General features: G+C 55.6%; 2 protein-coding genes across 5 annotated transcripts; one reads left to right on the top strand and one right to left on the bottom strand.

Annotated features, from left to right (window-relative positions):
- Positions 1-3,065, bottom strand: Lcn2 (lipocalin 2). Of its 4 annotated transcripts, none has more exons than XM_006983477.4 (7): positions 2,822-3,053; positions 2,175-2,311; positions 1,546-1,625; positions 1,291-1,410; positions 1,015-1,116; positions 301-327; positions 1-173 (listed from the first exon to the last, which is right to left on the bottom strand). In XM_006983477.4, the coding sequence occupies exons 1-6, from the start codon at positions 2,960-2,962 to the stop codon at positions 308-310; spliced, it is 600 nt and encodes a 199-aa protein (XP_006983539.2). In that variant the 5' UTR covers positions 2,963-3,053; the 3' UTR covers positions 1-173; positions 301-307. The 4 variants fall into 4 exon arrangements, with proteins under 4 accessions (XP_006983539.2, XP_006983536.2, XP_006983538.2 ...); XM_006983474.4 differs by having other exon boundaries at positions 1-181; positions 2,822-3,051; XM_006983476.4 differs by having other exon boundaries at positions 1-152; positions 2,822-3,049.
- Positions 3,066-14,269: 11,204 nt separating this feature from the next.
- On the top strand, positions 14,270-19,535 carry Ptges2 (prostaglandin E synthase 2). The gene is made up of 7 exons (XM_006983478.4): positions 14,270-14,623; positions 15,585-15,782; positions 17,222-17,280; positions 17,561-17,710; positions 18,034-18,234; positions 18,666-18,783; positions 19,256-19,535. The coding sequence occupies exons 1-7, from the start codon at positions 14,348-14,350 to the stop codon at positions 19,382-19,384; spliced, it is 1,131 nt and encodes a 376-aa protein (XP_006983540.1). The 5' UTR covers positions 14,270-14,347; the 3' UTR covers positions 19,385-19,535.
- Positions 19,536-19,801: the final 266 nt, after the last annotated feature.

Raw genomic sequence — 19,801 nt, 5'->3', positions numbered from 1 at the left:
GAACGGGGACATGCATTTATTTAGCAGACAAGGGGGTGTCATTGGGACAGGTGGCCGGGCAGTGCTGCCCAATAAGAAGAGTCATCTGGTGCTCACTGGTATCGTGGCTGGTGGGGTAAGCAGGTGGCCCTCTGGAAACAGGAAAGCTCGGGCTGGGGACAGACAGGAGGCACCTGAGAGACTATAGCAGAATCAGGACACCCACAGTTCAGAGGAGGAACAGAGACAAGCTGGAGATCCCAGTCCCCTGTGCCCTGGCCTCCCACCCGGCCCCTGCCCATCCCAGTCAGCCACACTCACCGCCTGTTCAGTTGTCAATGCATTGGTCTGTAGGCAAGAAAGTTCATCAGAACAGAGCAGAGGAGCGAGCATTTGTGATCTCTGGCTGCCAGGAGCCTGTGCTTTGCCAGGTCCAGACTAGCCCAACTACAAAATATCTGGGGCTTTTTTCAGGGTTGGGGAGCCAAGGGACCCATGTGGAACAATGTGTGAGAAGGGCCCTAAGGGCCGCTGTAAGGCAGGAGTGGGAGGTCCATAGCGGCTCATGGACCCAGGCTTTCTGCCTGTTTGCCCGCTGGGCCTTGGTAGCCCCTCAGCTGGTGGCTCTGTGAGGCCTGGCTGGAGCCTCCTACCCAGGCGACTTGAAAACAAGATGTCTCCCAAGTTATGGGGTGGGGCAAGGCCCAGGACAGCAAGGTTCAGAGTTTGGAGAGGAAATAGACTTCGACTGTAGGCGGGAGTGGCGTGGGGCAGCAAGACTGAGGATGTTTGGACGTGGACCTGGAATCCTCGTCTGGGAATGTCCCTGGTCAGCTGCCAGAAGGGAAACTTGGGGCCAGGATCCCTGAGGGTTTCATAGACCCCAGGGTTTCACCGGGTCTTCCAGACCTCAAAGTGGATCCCAGTGGCTAGAGCAGGGAACTGTGTCTTCCCTTTCTCCTGTGGGGTAGGTATCAGCTTGGACAGTCCCCGCGTCCCCACATCCCTTGTCCCCACATCCCCACTGGCCATTACCGGTGGGGACAGAGAAGATGATATGGTCATCTGTAAGGCCCAGAGACTTGGCAAAGCGGACAAAGCGCTCCTTTAGTTCAGCGGGCAATTCCTTGGTTCTTCCTGCAACCAAGATTGGCAGAGAGTGACCGCAGGGCACTCCCTCGGTATCACTCAGCTGGTAAGTGAGGCCTCAGACTTGGTTTCTGTGGAGGTCTGCAGAAAGAGCGCTCCCTGGGCTGAGACCTTGGGATTCCAACCTTGAGTTGAGTCCCTAAGAGTCAGCCAAGAACTCACCATACAGGGTGGTTTTGAAGTATTGCTTTTTTCCAGAAATCTTCTTGAAAAATACCATGGCAAACTGGTCATAGTCGGTAGCGGCCACTTGTACACTGTAGCTCCGTACCTTAGGGTAACCTGCAGGTGTGAAGGACAAGGATAAGTTCTGCCCTGGTGAAGAGGAAGGGGGCGCTATGCACTTCTCCCCAACTTTCAGAACGTTCTCCCCATAAGAAGGCCTGGGTGGAGAGCCCCACTCCATTTGGGACTCACTGCGAATGTTTCCCAGGGTGAACCGGCCCGCCCTGGAGCTTGGAACAAAAGTTCTGATCCAGTAGTCACAGCGCTGGTCCCTGTGGGAGAGATGGGCGTGAGCAAGGACGTGACACAGGCTGGAACGCTCCTTGGATTGGGACAGGTGGGGCTAGAATTCTGGTGTCCCCCACCCCTGTGTCCATCCAACCGATAATAGCCTGTCCCCAAACCTGGCGGGAGGCCCCACCCACCCATCTTAGATGCCCTGGGCCTTCCCGCTCTGGGTGTGCCCTGCCTGACCCTGCTGAGACCCTTCCCCAGCACACACAGTCCCTCCTCCCGGTGCCTTCCTGGGTGGCCTCCCCCACACACAGCCAGGCCTAGGCAAGGCTCCCCACTCTTTCCCCTGCCTCCTCTCTGCCCCCTCCCTTGGCAGTGAAGGCAGTTTTTTCTGAGCTGCCAGCCTGCTCCAAGCTCAGCACTACACTCCTAGCCCTCAGGCCAAATATAGCTTTCCCTCAAGTCCCACTCAACCCCCTCCTCCAGAGCTGAGCTCCCCAAATCTTCATCTACCCCTGCTCTCGGAGGGGAGGAAAGAGCAAGAAACGGATCAGGTCCTTGGCTGTGATCGGGGTGACGGGGCTCACCTGAGCAGGATGGAGGTGACATTGTAGCTGTTGTCCTCTTGCAGATCGTAGATGGTGCTGTACATCGTAAAGCGACCCTCTTCTTCCTTCCGGACCGCATTGCCTGCCAGGCCCACGACATACCACCTCCCCTGAAACTGCAAGGGGCTGATGACAGACGGAGCCAGGGATGGCCTCACAGGCTGCTCCTCCCGTGCTGGCCCTGTTGGTGCCTCCAGGCACCCCAGCTGGAGGGCAGCAGGGCCTCAGGCTTGGCCTGTCTACAGACTGGCAGGAGTCAGACTCTCCCAAGGCTAGATAAGACCCTAGGTGGAGTTAGCCCTGCGTTGGCAGGATGGGGTGGTGCTGGGCAGGGGCGTCTTGGACTTCAGTTCCTTCCTCAATGCAGAGTGACTGAAGAGATTCCTACCTTACGTGGACAGTGGCGATTACGGGAGAGGGGGTCTAGTCCCTGTGAAGCTCTGTCAGAGGAACTGTCAGAGCAGAATGAGGTACAGCTTCCACGGGCGTGCAGGGTGAGTGAAACCCGAACCCTGGACTCCCAGAATTCCATCCACCCTACCCGGTGCCGCCCGTGAAGCCTGGCTTCTCCCATCTGCTCCCCGTTTCCCCCACTCCCTCCTGCAGCTGCCCTTCCAGGTTCCTACCCGGTCCTTCTGGAAGCCTGGCTGCAGGGGGACCTTCAGCAGAGATGGAGCGGGGATCAAGTTCTCAGTGGAGTCCTGGGCCTGGCTCTGCAGGACCCCGAGCAGGGTGAGGGCGGCTAGACACAGGACACCCAGGGCCATGGTTTCAGCAGTGACTGGACTGGGTCCAGTAGGCAGGAGGAGGAGGAAGAGAATGAGGAGGACTCCCCAGGGAGACTCTTTATGGGCCACCTGGCTGCCAGCCCCCGTGTTGGGGGGGGGGGGGGTCCATCCTTTACCAAGTCCAGGAAGTGTGAGGCAATTGCCAGCATGTCCTGCTGAAATACTTGGCAAGATTTCTGTCCCTTTCTCCCCTAGGTCAGGGTTGCACAAGGTTTAGTGACAGGAAGGCCTACAGGGGAGGGGACAAGAGGGACCTTGGCAGAGCTCTGGAGTCTGGCAGGCATGAGGGCACTGTCTGCACCCCTTCATCTAGGTCAGCAACTCAGATCTGGACCGTCTCCTGCCCCCCCCCATTACCCCCTGGGAGCCCTAGCTCATCAGAAACTCAAGATGGTGTGTGCGGTGAAGGCCCCGCCCACACACACCTGCCGAACACCAAAAACGTCCCACTCCGCCGGGTCCTGTGCAGCTTCCTCGTTTGGGGAAGGGTGGGGCAGCTGAAAGTGAACGCTCCAGACGAAGAAGAGTGGGATATCCTGTTCTGAGCCGCCGAGCTTGGCCTTGGCACAGGGCGGGAGGTGTCCAGAAGACTGGCCTGGGAGTGTCCGATACCTTGAACCCCTTCGCTTTCTCATGACCCCGCTGCCATTTACAGGAGCTGACAGGGAAGCCGCTGAACTCCCAGGGGCAGCCCCTGTCCTGGGTCACACGTCCTTAGGTGTGGCTGCTTTCAACCACAGTGCCAGCTTACCCCAGAGGATAAGGGGATCACTTGAGGCAAACTTGGGAAACGTAGGTGTCGTGGGGAGGAAATGGCCCCACACTGCCCTACGAACTCCGGTCACTTGGGTTGAAAAGGCAGGATTGCCCTTGAAAAGTCATTGAGAAGATCCCTTTAAGTAGGGGAACTTAGTGGCCCCAGTCAGGGGTCTCAGCCCCTCCCGAGCTGATTTGAGCCTAGTCCTTAAGGGAAGCCATTTCCTCCCTGGAGGACTGGCCAGCAGCCTTAAAGCGGATCTCAGGTGCTCTCCTGTGTCTCCCCTGAGATGGCTCACTTACGGCTGCACCTGGACATCTGACCTGAGGCTGACGTCTCCTGGCCCTGCCCTGGACTGGACGGGCTCACTGATCCACATACTTGCTGCTCCTGGCCTCCCACCCCCAACCCTGAGCTCTCTGGTGGTTAGCCCCGAGGGACAGACCTGGGAGGGGATCCTAAACCGGTGTGTAGGATGCAGCCTCACCCCTGACCCCATGCCAGAGAGACTGCACCACTAGACTCTGTCCCCTCAGGTCCCTGCATGGTGAAAGAGCGAAGGGAAGTTGAACCAAGCTGTGGGGACTATGTGGCCATCAGATCCTGTTGCTCTTGAGGTACCAGTGGCCTCCCCACCCTTCCAGCCCCTTCAGTCACAGGCCTAGGGGATCCACCCCTCTACCTTTGTGACCTTAAAAGGTACCCATGAGCTGGGGATGTAGCTCAGGGGTGGAGGGTTTGCCTAGCACGTGGGAGGCCCCAGGTTCTATCTCCCACAGCACGAAAAACAACTTTCCAATTTACTAAACATTTTAGTTTAAAAGGTATCCTTGAAAGCCAGATGTGGTGGCTTACACTTTTAATCCCAACACTTGGGGGCAGAGGCAGGGGGATCTCTGTGAGTGCAAAGCTGAGCCAGCCTGGTCTACAAGGGAATTTGAGGCGAGCCAAGGCTACATTTCAAGACCTTTGCTTGGCCGGGCGGGGGTGGCGCACACCTTTAATCCCAGCACTCGGGAGGCAGAGCCAGGTGGATCTCTGTGAGTTCAAGGCCAGCCTGGTCTACAAAGTGAGATCCAGGACAGGCTCCAAAACACCAAAGAGAAACCCTGTCTCAAAAAAAAAAGACCTTTGCTTTAAAACAAACTAATATAAAAATAAAAGGTAACCCGAGTCTTTGGTGATAAATGGGTGTCAGGAAGACTGGTGTGGGCAGAGCCCCCAAGAATTTTCAGTCAGGAAAGACAGATCCCAGAATCTCAGAGGAGCTGGGCAGGTAGAATATTCTAGGCTCTGAAAATCGAGGCCTGAGTGACCAGTGGGACTCTAGAGTATGAACTGGGCCAGAGTTCCGGGTCTGCAAAACAATAGGTCAGAGTTAGAGTGAAGGGAGGTGGCCTAGCCCAGGACCCCGGGACAGCTTCAAAGGCTGGCTGTTCCAGGTACAAGACCCACAACCAAGGCCGCCTGTCTCTTGACGCCTGCTGTGTGTACTCTGCCCCAGGACTCTGCTAGGCCTCCCCGACCTCCTTTCTCTGAAACAGGATCCTGTATAGCCCAGGCTGGCCCAAATTCCCTATGTAGACAAAGGTGACTTTGAACTTCCCATCCTCCTGCCTCCGCCTCTCATCCAGTCTGTCTTTTCTTTTTTCCTTCCCCCTCTACCACTGGAGAGCTGGCACGCATCACTAACCTCACATCTGACTCTTTTATTTAGTTAGTTTGGTACCAGGTCTCAATGTGTGATTTAGGCTGATACTAAATTTGGTAGGTAGCCCAGACAAGCTTCAAACCTGTAAACCATTCCCCTGCCCTAGCCCAGCAAGGGCTGAGATCACAGGCATGCACCATCGTGTGTGGTTCACACTTGGGGCTTCTGGGGTCACAAGCCCAGAGAACTCTAGCTGCTCCAAAACTCCACCTAGGTCTAATCCACTTGAGATGTTCCTAGACTGTTGTACTACTCAGGGATCCAGTCCGACACCGTGATCTGGTGTCCAGAAGCTGGTGAACCTGGCCATGAGGGAATAGAGCTAACACAGCCCAGCCCTCCAGCCTACACCATAGACCTGCTTGAAGAGTGTGGGACTACCAAGTCAGCTTCTCAGAGCCAGGGCTGCCTGGGAGGCCCTGAGGCAAGACAGCCTGGAGAGGGCTGAGGGATCCTGTCAGTGGGTTGGGCACTTGCTTAGTGTTCCCAGGGCCCTGGGCTCCATCCTCAGCTCTGCTAAATAAATAATAGACAAATAAATAGGCCCCTGTGGCCTAGGCACAGCCTCTGGAAGTCTTGATGTCCACAGATGGGTCCAGTGGCCTCTGCTCCCAGTCACCCACCTGGGAAGGGGTGACCAGTGGAAGATGTGCACTTCTCCAGGGCCTTGACTTGAGTCTGTTTCCAGAGTGTTTGATACCAAGGTGCTCCAGGGACCCAGAGGGCCTCCTGGCCCCTGCCCTTCCACATCACAGGATCCTGCTTTGGGAAAGCTCTGAAAGGCTGCTCCTCCTCACATTCCCTGTGCACCCACTGGTTGACCCCCCCCCCGTCTGAGGAGGGGTCTGACAGATAGGGAGTGGCAGGCCTTGCTGCTCGAGGTCTGTGTCCAGGGTCACCCCTGGCTCTGAAGTGTTTCTCTTAGCATATATTTTAATTATACACAATGACGGGTTTCATTATGGCATACATGTATATAAGGTATTTTGATCATATTCACCTAGTTACCATTACCCTCTCGTGACACCTTCCTGCCCTGCTGGTCTCCTCTTCCTGACCAGTCTCCCTCCTAACATTCATGTTTGTTTGGTGGTTGATTTTTGTGTGTGACCTAATGAGTTTCATAGGGTTGCTTATAGGACCATGGTGAACGGGTGAAGGGTTTTTACAGGAGCCTCATCAATTTCCAGTGGTCACACAACTGAAGAAAATCCCTCTCTCTCTCTGATTTTTTTTTTTTTTTTGAGACAGGGTTTCTCTGTGTAGCCCTGGCTGTCCTAGAACTCACTCTGTAGACCAGGCTGGCCTCGAACTCACAGAGATCCACCTGCCTCTGCCTCTTGAGTGCTGGGATTAAAGGTGTGCACTACCACCACCTGGCAAGAAAATATCTCTTAATTTGGGTGTAATAGTGCACACATTTAAACCCAGTACTTGGGGCCAGCCTGCTCTATATAACGAGACCTTGTCTAAAAAAAAAAAAAAAGAAAAGAAAAGAAAAAAGAAAGAACTCAGCAACCATTAGGAAGGGGTGGGGCCTTGTGATCCCATCCCTCTGTCCCTCTGTCCCTCTGTCCTTTGTTCCAGAGCATGGATGCCTTTGCAGGTGACAGGGTCAACATGACCACAAGTGCAGAGGACTGGAGGCCACAGCTCTGGGTAGGGTCTGCTGCAGGACCAGGCATCCAAGAGGCAGTGGGTGGCTGCTGGGCTCAACTGAGCAGCAGGGTGATTCTGCCTGGCATGATGCTGGTACTAGACAGGACACCTGCCCCTGGCACCCCAAGTTACACAAGAAAAGGGCATGTCCAGGGCAGCCACTCCTTGGCCCCCTGCTCCAGTTCCCGGCTTCCCGGGCCTTAGCTGGGCGGGACCTCGGATGGACACCATCAGAGGCGGCTTCTGTGCGAGGACAGGCTGCTCCTCCTAAAAGGCTGCCTCTTTCTTGTGCCTGAAAGGACAGGTGAGGACAGTGCACAGCCAGGAGGCAGGAGAGTGGGTGCTGGGATGGTTACAGGAGGTGTCTGAAAGCATGTCTCCAACTCCAGGGCCACGGCACCCCCCCCCCCCCCGGGAGACTCTTGGGGTCTCTGAGACAAGCAACACCATTCCGTCCCACCCCGTTCATCCCAGTGGTTTCAGTAGGAGGGATGGGTGAGGCTGTGACAGACAGTGAGGATGGGGCAGGCCCCACAGGGCCAGCGTGTCGGCCTTTACAAGGGCACAGGGCTGACCTGAGCCAGTGGAGATGGGTGATGGACAGGGGAGTTAGCCCGAGGAATAGGGAAGAGCCAGGTGGACAAGGGCCACTGAATCCTGGCCTTGGCCTGGCTACTGTCCTTCTTGGAGACTTCTCAGGAAGCCCTATCAGGAGTGGAGTGACTAGTCAGGTCCTGGGGACAGGGCTTAGGCCAGAGTGACCACCATCTCCCACGGCTTTCGGAACTCCTGTCAGGGTGTAACTGTCTGTATTGGTGTGATGGACAGAGTACACAGGACACAGAGTCCCTCAGGCCTTGGGGTGGGAGACTACAGCGCCAGGTGCCCTTCTAGAGGAGCTCAGCCTCAGTCAGCCAGGGGCAGCCCATGGCCCCTTGGTTTCTACCTCATCCTAGGTCCCCCTCCAGACACCACTGGGTCTCCCTGGTCCATGCTACCTCCCCCATACCCTGGGTTCCCTAGGTTTAGTCCACTTCCTCCTCACTTCTTATGGCCTCCCTTGCTGGCCCACCTCGTTCTTCATCCACAGGTCTAATGCTAGCCACACTTGGCCTTCTCTCAAGAGCAAACTTTACTAACGGTGTCTTTCCTGCCAATGGCTTCTGCGATTGGGAAAGACCGAGAGTTTCCCAAACCATCAGATTACAGCAATTTACCACATTTGTTGTCTTAGAATCACATCTGCCAAAATCCAGAAGTCCAAAATCAGAAGAGCTGTACACAGAGGCTACAGAGACGACCCAGCGAGCAGAGCGCTGGCTGTGTAATTGTGGAGACCCAGGTCCAGACCCCTAGAATCTGCCACAGCAGAGCCAGGTGCGGTATCATCTGCCTGCAGTCCTGGTGTTCCTGTGCTGAGACGGAGCTGGAGAGAGGTTACATCAGGAGCTCCTGGGCCAGTGGCCTGGCATGCACAACAAAGAAGAGAACTTCTCAGACAAGGTGGTAGGTGAGGATTGACCTCAGGTTGTCCCTGACATCCACAAGTGCGCATATGCTGACATTTTCACACACACACCTCTCTCTCTCAAACACACACACACACACACACACACACACACACAAATAAAATGAAATAATAATCCACACTGTAGCCAAAAGTTAGTGGTTCACACTTTTAATCTCAGCATTTGGTGGACTGAGGCAGGAGGATTGCCATGAGTTGGAGGTCAACCTGGGCTGCACAGGAAATTTGAACACTGTGGATTATAGTATGAGGCCCTATCTTTAAAAAAAAAAAAGGGGGGGGGGAGAAGCACTCCTTTAATCCCAGCAGAGGCAGGCAGATCTCTGAGTTCGAGGCCAGCCTAGTCTACAGAGTGAGTTCTAGGACAGCCAGGGCTACACAGAGAAACCTTGTCTCAAAAAAGACAAAACAAAAAAGAAAGAAAGAAAAAAAGAAAGGAAGAAAGAAAGAGAGAGAGAGAGAAAGACAGAAAGAAAGAAAGAGAGAGAGAGAGAGAGAGAGAGAAAGAGAGAAAGAGAGAAAGAGAGAAAGAGAGAAAGAGAGAGAGAGAGAAAGAGAGAAAGAGAGAGAGCTGGCAAGGTGGCTCATTGCTTGCCACCAAGCCTGATATTTGATATTCCGAGTTACCTTCATGGTAGAGGAGAGAACTAACTCCCAAAAGTTACACACACACACACACACACACACACACACACACACACACACACACACACACACATTAATTAAACATTTTTAAGATTAATTTACTAGGTATACAGTGTTCTGCCTGCACGCAAGAAGAGGCGCCAGATCTCATTACAGATGGTGTGAGCCACCATGTGATTGCTTGGGACTTGAACCCAGGACCTCTGAAAGAGCAGCCAGTGCTCTTAACCTCTGAGTCATCTCTCCAGTCCCAAAAATAAATATTTTTTTCTTTTTTTTAATTTTTTTGTTTTTGTTTTTTGAGACAGGGTTTCTCTGTGTAGTTTTGGGGCCTGTCCTGAATCTCACTCTGTAGACCAGGCTGGCCTCGAACTCACAGAGATCTGCCTGCCTCTGCCTCCCGAGTGCTGGGATTAAAGGTGTGCGCCATCACTGCCCGGCCTACATTTCATTTCTCTCACCAAAATATCTGACAGTTGAAGGAAAAGAAGGCCCATTGTGTCCATCATGGCAGGAAGGGTGTGGCTGCAGAGGTCGGAGCAGCTAGGGCGAGGGTTGGAGGCCATTCACGGCAGTCGGAGGCAGAGCACAGTGGGGACCAGGGCTGAAGTGCAGACTCCCAAGGGCTGCTTCAGACTCTTCCTGAGTAACTGTCTCACTCTAGCCCACAGCTCCAAGGTCACAAGTCAGTCTCCTCTCAAGTGCTTGTCATGTCCCACCCTATAGGGTGTGCTGAGCACATTAGCCACCCAGAGGGCTTTGCCTGCTGTGTGGGGCTCTGAGGATCCTTCCATTCCTCACCTGGGTTGCTGTCTCTCCCAGGAGCTGGGGTGGGTCGGAGGAGGTCCTCCCCTACCTACCTCTATAGTCCTCTCGTGCCTTAGGGTTGTAGGCCAGAGTGAGGCAGTGGCCCTTGGTTAGGCTGGGGTGTCCATCTCCTGGGCCAGTGGACCTGGAGGAGGACCCATTTGAAAAGCTGTCCATACTGAACAGCAGAGTGCACTTTGAGGGGCCCTCCCTCCCCTGGGCACACCAACCTAAGGAGCAAGAGATTCCAAAGGACCCGTGGGACTCACAATCCACAGGGACATTTTTAGCCTTAACTGTGTATATGTGAAAGGCTTCAGAGAGCCTGCAAGTCTAGCCTTGGGAGGCTGGAACAAGTAGGCCAGCCCGGGCTACCAAGTGAGACTGTCAAAAAACAAAATAAAAACGAGGCTGGAGAGATGGCCGTAAGATGGCTAGGAGCACTGGCTGCTCTTGCAGAGGACTGGGTTCGATTCCCAGCACCCTCACGGCAGCTCACCACTGTCTGTGACTTAGTTCTGAGAGATCTGACGGGCTCTTTCTAGCCTCCTTAGGCACCTGGTGTATGTTACACATGAACACACTCAGGCACACACATTACATATGATTAAAATAAAAACAAGGTGCTGGGCGGTGGGGGCGCGCACCTTTAATCCCAGCACTCGGGAGGCAGAGCCAGGCAGATCTCTGTGAGTTCGAGGCCAGCGGGGGCTACAGAGTGAGTTCCAGGAAAGACGCAAAACTACATAGAGAAATCCTTTCTCAAAAATAAAAATAAGGGCTGGAGAGGTGGCTCAGCAGCTAAGAACACTTGCTACCCTTGCAGAGGATCCAGATTTGATTCCTGGCACCAGCATGGGGGCTAACTGTTGGTAACTCAGTTTCAGGGGATCAGATTCCCTCTTCTGGCCTCTTCAGGTACTGCATGTACATGGTACACAGCCTTCATGCCAGCAAAACCACCCACAAACATAAAATAAAAATATACAGATCTTATCTCTGTGAGTTTGAGGCCAGCCTGGTCTACAAAGCGAGTTCCAGGAAAGGCGCAAAGCTACACAGAGAAACCCTGTCTCGAAAAACCTTATATGTGTGTGTGTGTGTGTGTGTGTGTGTGTGTGTATACATACATATATATGAGAGAGAGAGAGAGAGAGAGAGAGAGAGAGAGAGAGAGAGAGAGAGAGAGAGAATCTTTAACCAAATGGAAGCATGTAGTAAATTAGTAAATAGTCTTTATAGCCTGGCTTCTTTTTTTTTTAATATTTATTTATTTATTATGTATACAGTGAGTGTTCGGCCTGCAGGCCAGAAGAGGGCACCAGATCTCATTGTAGATGGTTTGAGCCATCATGTGGTTGCTGGGAATTGAACTCAGAACCTCTGGAAGAACAGCCAGTGCTCTTAACCTCTGAGCCATCTCTCCAGCCCCTAGCCTGGCTTCTTTATTTTATTTTTCTTTATTTGTATTTTTTTTTGAGGTAGGGGCTCACTATGTAGCCTTGGCTGCCCTGGAACTATGTAGCCCAGGCTAGACCCAAATTCACAGATTCATTTGTCTCTGCCTCTTGAGTGATAATATAGCTTGGCTTCTTTCAGTCAGCCTAATTCTTTAGCAAATCAGATGTGGTAGGTTCTGTGTGGGAGGGATTCAGTTAAGCAGTGTGGAATCTCAGGGTGCCAAGCTCAGGAAGCATGAAGAGTGGGGGCAGAGAGAGCAGAGTGAATAGCAGGGCTCCTGGGCTCCTACTTGGCCACTAAGGCAGAGGCAGAAGATGAGAAAGTGGCCCGGAAGAAGGGTGGCACCTAGGATGCCTACGCTGAGGTGGGTGGTAGGCTCTGAGCAATGTTCCAAACATGGAAAAGGCAGATGCAAATCCAGGCCTGGAATCAGGACAGGGCTGGCCTGAAGCCATGGCTTCATCATTCCTGCCACCCTATCAAGATGGCACAGACGGACGCACAGACAGACGGACAGATGGAGAGCTGGATAAATGACAAGAGATTTGTTTCTTTCGGCTCTGGAGGCTGGAAAGTTCAAGGTCAAGCTAGCCAACGGGTTTGGTGTCTGGCCAGTCCCTTACAGCTGGCACCCCCCCAGTGTCCCTGCGCATGGGAAGAAGAGAGAGAAGGACCGAACAGTCCAGCTTGTTCCCTGGGCCCTTTGGTAAAAGTACTAATCCACTCCTGAAAGCTGGTTAACTACCCCTAAATGACTTGATTGTTATTATGACTATACCTGCCTTGAGCTTCAGCTTATGAACTTTGGAGGGACACAGACATCCAAACCTCATCTGGGATGGGTTTCACCTGACCGTGAGGGAAGAGGCTGTGCTTATTTGCTGAGTCCTCGGATGAGGCACCAGAGGGCCAAAAGTCAGCGAAAGACCAGAGAGAAAGGGTAGGAGAGGGAGACCGTTTGGGGCCTAGAGGACAGGAAGAGGACCTCTCAGCCTAGGCCGAGGACTCCCTTTCCATACTGTGCCCTGAAATGTCATTGTTTGGGGGTTCTAAGGCTCCATTTGGTGGAGTGAGTGAGGTTCCTCAGCCTGAGGTCCTCTGGGCATAGAGCAGGGCTGTGTGCCCTGTGCTTCTTACAGCTTGAAGGTCTGTAGCCAGAGGTGCCACGGGTGGTATGCCAAGAGAGAAACTCTGCCAAGTGTCTCCACAGAGAGCGCCGGCCCAGCACTGGGTTTCCTTGGCAAAGGCTGGCTCATGTTATACTAGGATGGCACAGTTGCCCGTTAGGCAAAACGCTGGGGCCTCCCAGGAATCAGCCTCTCCCGATTCATCTCTCAGTTTATTTGTTCATGATGATGAGGAGCAGGAGGAGGAGGAGGAGATAGGTTCTCACCGGCCTGAAGCTTGCTATGTAGACTAGGCAGGCTGGCCTCTTAGCTCATACCTAGCTCAGCCTCCCGAGTGCAGGGATTAAAGGCTCCCATTTAACACGAAGGCTCTCATTCCGAAACAAGTTAGAGTGGGGTGGGTGGCAGGGTTTGCAGGAGATCTCCGTCATTAACTCTTGTGTCACAGGCGGGCAAACTGGGGTTCCTCCAAGTAACAAGGCAGCTATGGTGGCTGGTTCTCCAGCCCTCGTGCATCAGCGCTGCAAACACGTCACACCAGGACAGGAGCACCAGAGAGGCGGAGGGTGGTGGTGGTGGTGGTGGGCAGGTTCAGTACCTACTCTTCCATGAACGCCAGCAAACTCCCCGCCGGCTTTCCTGAGTTGTCCTTCAGGGGCGGCTATCCTCGAAGTTCCCCAGTTCAGTTTCCAGGGACCTGTTCCGGGATGCCCTTCTGTCTCGTCCCCCGGACTGCTCGGGGACAACAGCCCCAGCCAGAGGCGGGGTTTGAGCCCGGGTCCCGCGCCTTTGACGTCCCGTATTCTCTTCCTAGCTAGGTCTTCACAGAAAAGCAAAGCACCTTGGGCCACTCGGCCTTTCCGTCCGCCTGGCCTGCTCAAGTTGCGGCTGGATATTGTGGACCCCGGCGCTTCCAGGCCCAGGAAAACGTGGAGGAAGAGGGTAGAGCCAGGTCGGACCCGGGACCGGCCCCCGAGCGAGCCCGCCTCCCGCTCCGGCCCCGGCTCACAGGGCCCCGCCTTCCTCCGGCCTGGGGCGGGGCCATGCCGGGGCTGCCCGCAGAGAAGCCCAGCGGGGGAGATCTGGCACTCGGTTGGCACCAGCGAGCTCGGCAAAGGCCTGAGGCGTCCCGAGACCTTCCCTCGGCCCCGCTCGACCCTCGGAGGCCTTCGGGTGGGCGAGCCGGCCCCTCCGCCGGGGCCATTCCCGAGGCACGTGGTCTCCAAGGCCCCCGCCGGGTTTGAGAAAAGTTTATGGTTCGGGTCACAGCGGAAGGTATACCGTTGCGGGAGGGCACAGAGAATCCAAGATGCTGCGGCCACCCACTGGAGACAGCGTCGTGCCTCCTCCGGAGCGAGCATGGGTCGGAAGACCGGCCTTTTCCCTGAAACTCTTTCGGATAGATGCGCAATGTGGCAACAGCCGACCGCAAATCACAGGTCACCACTGCACTCCCAAAAGACAGAGACGTCCAGCCGCTTCTAAAGCCCCTGGAGTGTTCACCAGCCTCTCAGACGGGCGTGCACTCCCAGGCGCGCACAGCTCCTAGTCCCTGATCGGCGTCATCGTCGCCCTCGGCAACACGCCCGGAGTCCGGTCCCTTTAAGGCACCCCAGCGCCTTGATCGTTTTGGTTTCGCGCGCCCGCCCGCAGCGCCGGCAGAGCGACGATGGCCCGGGCGGCGCGCGTTGCTTGGATTCTTGGCTTGAGCCGGTGTGCCCTGGCGGAGGGGCCGCGCACACGACCCTGGACGCCAGTCTCGGCGCAGAGCTGGGCCGGCTTCACTAGGGCGGCGGCAGGAAGCCCGGGCCCCGCGGTCGGCAAGGGGAGCCCGCGGTTGTTGGGGGCGGCGGCGCTGGCCCTGGGCGGCGCGCTGGGGCTGTACCACACCGTGCGGTGGCACCTGCGCGCCCAGGACCTCCGCGCCGAGCGCTCGGCTGCGCAGGTAAGGCTTGGTTGGCACGGGCTGCAGACGGGGAGGGGGATCAGCCCCGAACTCGGGACTTTTAAGAAGCCTCGGGGACAGGAGTGGCCTCTTTCGCCCGCCCGTGACCTTGGGCGAGTGTCTCGGCCGTAGGAGTCCGAGGAGGTTGGTGCTGATGCCCATGATCTAGAGCTGTGTGTGTCTCGTGTCGTGGTCTGTACTGTGCTTTGAGGGCGTGCGCGGTGCCGCAGGCAGTCTTTCTGGAATGAGTGAGCCTGACTCCAGACCCAGACCTGGAGGTGTGCCTCAGCCTACGGTGGCTCGGCCGCCCCGTGGAGAACTCATGAGCTGCATAGTCTCCACCCTGCCTTCCATGCATGGCCTTTTCCTGGATGCAGGATCTGGAAAGAGAATGGAGTCCTTGTGGCTCGCTGGTCTCTTCCCTTCCCTCCCGATTTCCATTTGAAAATCGAGGGGAGTGGGCTGCAACTGTAGCAAGCACCCTGAAGGCTTTACTGCGGGGAGCCGCATTCAGCTTCCCTCCACTTTTGGAGATCCGAAGTAGACCTCACCTCTGGCCAGCGCTGCCTAGCTGCTTGGTCAGCTCTGCCGCTTACCTAGAGAGGACTGGAGGAATGGGGGTGAACCTTAAGGACTAATGACGATGGAGGGAGGCACACCCTGGGATTGTGTAGTGTCCCCTTTGGGACAGGAGGAAGATGAATTCCCGCACGTATGCACGCACAGCAGAGCCTCCACAGATGCTAAGTCCTGCCAGTGGTGTACCAGCTGGGCACTTGCAGCTGGGCACTCACTCCCTGAGCTCCTTGCCTGCCCTTGGGCACTCACTCCCTGAGCTCCTTGCCCCCTTACATTTTCAGGGTCACCTTAGACGGTGACTTCGTGGGGAAAGGTTTGCTGGGAAGGCGGGGGATGGAGCCCTGGGACTCCGGGGGTTACCAGTCTTTTTTCTCTTCCCCAGCTGTCCTCTTCCAGCCACCTGCAGCTGACCCTGTACCAGTACAAGACATGTCCCTTCTGCAGCAAAGTCCGTGCCTTCCTCGACTTCCACTCCCTGCCCTATCAGGTGGTGGAGGTGAATCCTGTCAGAAGGACTGAGATCAAATTCTCCTCCTACAGGAAGGTGCCCATCCTGGTGGCCCAGGAAGGAGACAGCTTGGTGAGCCTTGGGGATCCCATGCCTCATTTCTGTCCCAGGCTGTCTAGGGGTCCCCCTAAATCTAAAAGAACTTGTGACTCCCTGGATCTCCACTGGGAGCAGGGAGAAGAAATCAAGGCTGCTCTAATGGATCCCTGAGCCGCGATGCTGGTGTGGACAGCATAGCAGGATGAAGTCACGACAACAGAACTAAATGTAGAGCTCTCTTTCCTTGTTAGCCAGGTCTTGGGGGGCAGGGTGGGATGCACTTACAGATGGTCAAACTGGGCTTGCAGCTGGCGTGGTCTGGGTCTGAGGCGTGGCTCCCCCACTCACTGGCTGTCTCAGTCAGGGTCTCTATGCTGAAACACCGTGACCAAAAAGCTAGTTGGGGAGCGTTATGCCTAGACCTCGGGGACCCCCAAAAGACCACCATGGAGACTGAATCCCACATGTAAAAGCGAAGAGCCTTTATTTCAAGCTCCAGAGCTTGGTCCCTCTGTCTGTCCGACACAACAGTGAGAGCACAGAGCCCTGAGCTCAGGTGGGGCAGAGTTTTTATCATAGCAGAGGTTGGCATCTGTAAAACAAAAAGTAGGTGTGTGTTAGACTCAAGGACATCTGGCCACCTTATCTAATGGTTGGAATGTTTGGGATGTCAGGTACTTCCTCACCCCTGGGTGGATCCCTGGGTGGTATCAGCTTAAGGCTTTTCCTGGATCTGGGTGTTGCCTGCCAGTAAGCCTGTCACAGAAGCTGTGTCTAGGCCCTTAAGCCTGTCATGGCTGCTGTGTGGTCAAGCTATTTTGGGGCCCCTCCACAGGGAGGAAAGGGTTTATTTCACTCACAGTTCCAAAAGTAATGAGGGCAGGAACCTGGAGGCAGGAGCTCATGCAGAGGCCATGGAGGGGTGCTGCTTACTGGCTTGCTCCCCATGGCTTGCTCAGCCTGCTTTCTTATAAAACCCAGGACCTACCAGGGTTGGCTTCTCAATTAGTCCACAGCAGCCCAGACCCTGGGCTGTATGGACAGAAAGGATAAAATCCTGGCTCTGGGCTTGGTATCCTGTAGGAAGCCTCTGGGTCCTGCCCTGCCCTTAGTACCAAGAGGCCAAGTGAGTTGTGGGTTAGTGTCAAATGCCAAGGCTCTCCCAGTCATGCGTCCCCAACAGCCATACTTGGTCACCCTACTCAGAAAGAGGGTCCAAGGGTCGGGAGCAGTGAGCTCAGGCATGGGTTTTGGGGTGAGCAGTGATGGATCAGCAGTGCCCAGCTTTGAGGGCCAGATACTTCGGGTGCTGCTATTGTAATGTTGTTTGGTTGTTTTTGATGCTGCTGTTGTTTAGGAGGCCCAGAGCCTCTGGGGCAAGGGGTGTGGCTCAGTTCCACGGCGCTTGTCCCTCCTGCCCGAGGCCCTGGGCTCCATCCCCAGCCACACAACGGTTGTTTCTTCTCTTCCAGCAACAGTTGAATGATTCCTCAGTCATCATCAGCGCCCTCAAGACCTACCTAGTTTCAGGGTAAGTTGCTCCTGGGAGGCCCAGCAGGGCCTTGTCTAAGAGTGGGGCTCTGTACATGTTTCTAGAATAGACCAAGGTACTCTGAGACCTGCCTTCCTCCTTCTGGCCAGAAAGTGCTTCTCGTCTCTAACCTAATCCCTTTTGCTGCAAGTGAGGCCGATCATGGCTCCAGCCCGGGGCTGAGTCCCTGAGTGGCTGAGCCAGGCTGGGGTGGTCTGGGTTGGTAGGCCAAGGGGGCAGGAGGACGGAGTCAGGCTGAAGCTCTAGCCTTCCCCTGAAGGCAGCCCCTGGAAGAGATCATCACCTATTACCCACCCATGAAGGCCATGAATGACCAGGGCAAGGAGGTGACCGAGTTCTGCAACAAGTACTGGCTCATGCTGGGCGAGAAGGAGGCCCAGCAGATGTACGGCGGGAAGGAAGCCAGGACGTGAGTGGAGCTGCGGCTGCGGGGCGGGTGGGGTGGTGATAAGGACCAGGTTAAGCTGCATGCTCTGGTGCAGTGGGTTCTCAGCCTGCGGGAAGTGAGCCCTTTGGGGGTCAAACATCCTGCATATCAGATATTTATATTATGATCTGTAACAGTAGCAAAACTACAGATATGAAGTAGCAATGAAGTAATTTATGGTTGGGTCAGCACATGAGAACTGTATTAAAGGGCCACAGCATTGGGAAAGCTGAGAACCACTGCTCTGGGGGAGTCTTGTGGGAGACTGAGCTGGCTCAGGGGCCCTCGATGTCCTGTATCTGCAGGGAGGAGATGAAGTGGCGGCAATGGGCGGATGACTGGCTGGTACATCTCATCTCCCCCAATGTGTACCGCACACCCACGGAGGCCCTGGCTTCCTTCGACTACATTGTCCGTGAGGGCAAGTTTGGAGTTGTGGAGGCCACCATGGCCAAGTATGTGGGTGCAGCTGCCATGTACCTCATCAGCAAGCGCCTCAAAAGCAGGTGATGGCTTGTGCAAATATATGCACATGTGGGATGGGGGGGGGGCTGCTGTCCCACAGTCAGGGCATCAAACCCTTCAGGAGGAAAGAGAGAAACCGGCCTAGAGAAGACGAGCCAGGCCTGGGACCCAGTACTTCTCATCAGTTCCTGTCTCAGGCTTTGGGGTCAGAAGTCATGGCCCTGTCCTGTGCCCTCTACTTCTGCCTCCTTGTCAGGGTCCCTTCCTCATCCTGAGCCACACACCATCACTCACTGGGGGCAGGTGCTCAGTGATGTAGGTACCATCCCCTCACCACCCACCCCCACCCCCCCACCCCCCCACTCCCGGCTACCCCAGTCACCCAGCCTTTCTGCTTTATGCAAAGGAAGCTGTGTCCCCGTGGGCTGGGGAAGGAGTTCCCTGACCCACCTTCCTGATTATCTATCCCCAGGCACCACCTGCAGGATGACGTACGTGTAGACCTCTATGAGGCAGCCAACAAGTGGGTGACAGCCGTGGGCACGGACCGGCCGTTCATGGGGGGTCAGAAGCCTAACCTGGCTGACCTGGTGGGTATGATGGTGGTAGATGGAGTGGCCTGCCCTTAGGGAGGGACAGCACAGTCCAGGCCTACCCTCTGCAGCTCCCGGCTCCCCAGAGGGACTGTGTTCTTCCTTGTGTGTATCACCAGGGAGAAAAACAAATGGAGCTTTCATGGTTCTTGTACCTGAAAGGCTCAGGGAGGGGCCCATTTCAGGCCGGGCAGGATCCAGGGGCCTGAATGGCAGCGGCATGGCCTCAGCCCTCCCTCTGATTCCTGACTCGGTTGTGGCATGCATGGGCTCCAGGCTTCTACCTGGCAATCTCACTGCCCTGGCTTTCAGCCCTGGCCTCGGGCAGCCCTGTAACCGGGTAGCCTGGGTCTGACCAGGAGCTGAGATCTCCGATCTTCCACAGCTGGCAGCAGACAGGCAGAGGCCCCGTCTGAGGCCTTGGTGCCCGATGGCCCCAGTGCAGTGGCTGTTCTTGATCCTTCCCTAGGCAGTGTATGGCGTGCTGCGAGTGATGGAGGGCCTGGAGGCCTTCGAGGACCTGATGCGACACTCACGGATCCGGCCTTGGTACCTCCGGATGGAGCAGGCCATTGAGGAAGCCCCCTCAGTGCACTGAGCTGCAGAGGCTAGCTACTGAGGGGCTCAGACCTCCTGACCAGCCAGCCCCTGGCCATGCTGGTAGGGGCCAGAGTCATTTTGTCTTTGGTCCACCCAGCCCCCTGGCGCTCTACTGGACATTTCTAGGGACCTTGACACTGGGGACAAGGCCCAGGCTCACAGCTATTCTGAGGGTAATGGGTCAGGGGCCACAGAGGACAACCCTCTAACCCCAGCTCCAGAAGCCTGCTCTCCCAACGGGGATTCCTTTTCAGCTCTCCCAGGGCTCAGTGGCCTCTTGTTGGCAAGGATCAGACTGGCTCCCACCCTGGACAAGGGGAGGGCAGTCTGCATTCGGGAAGGCCCTGTCCCCATGTCTCCTGGTTCCAGCTCTTCCCAGGTACTCCTGGGACTATTGTATTTGCAATAAAGGAGA

Source organism: Peromyscus maniculatus, chromosome 4 (assembly GCF_049852395.1).
Source record: "Peromyscus maniculatus bairdii isolate BWxNUB_F1_BW_parent chromosome 4, HU_Pman_BW_mat_3.1, whole genome shotgun sequence".
Lineage (NCBI taxonomy): Eukaryota > Metazoa > Chordata > Mammalia > Rodentia > Cricetidae > Peromyscus > Peromyscus maniculatus.
The sequence above is the reverse complement of the archived record's forward strand: the minus strand, read 5'-3'. Positions and strand labels throughout refer to the sequence as shown.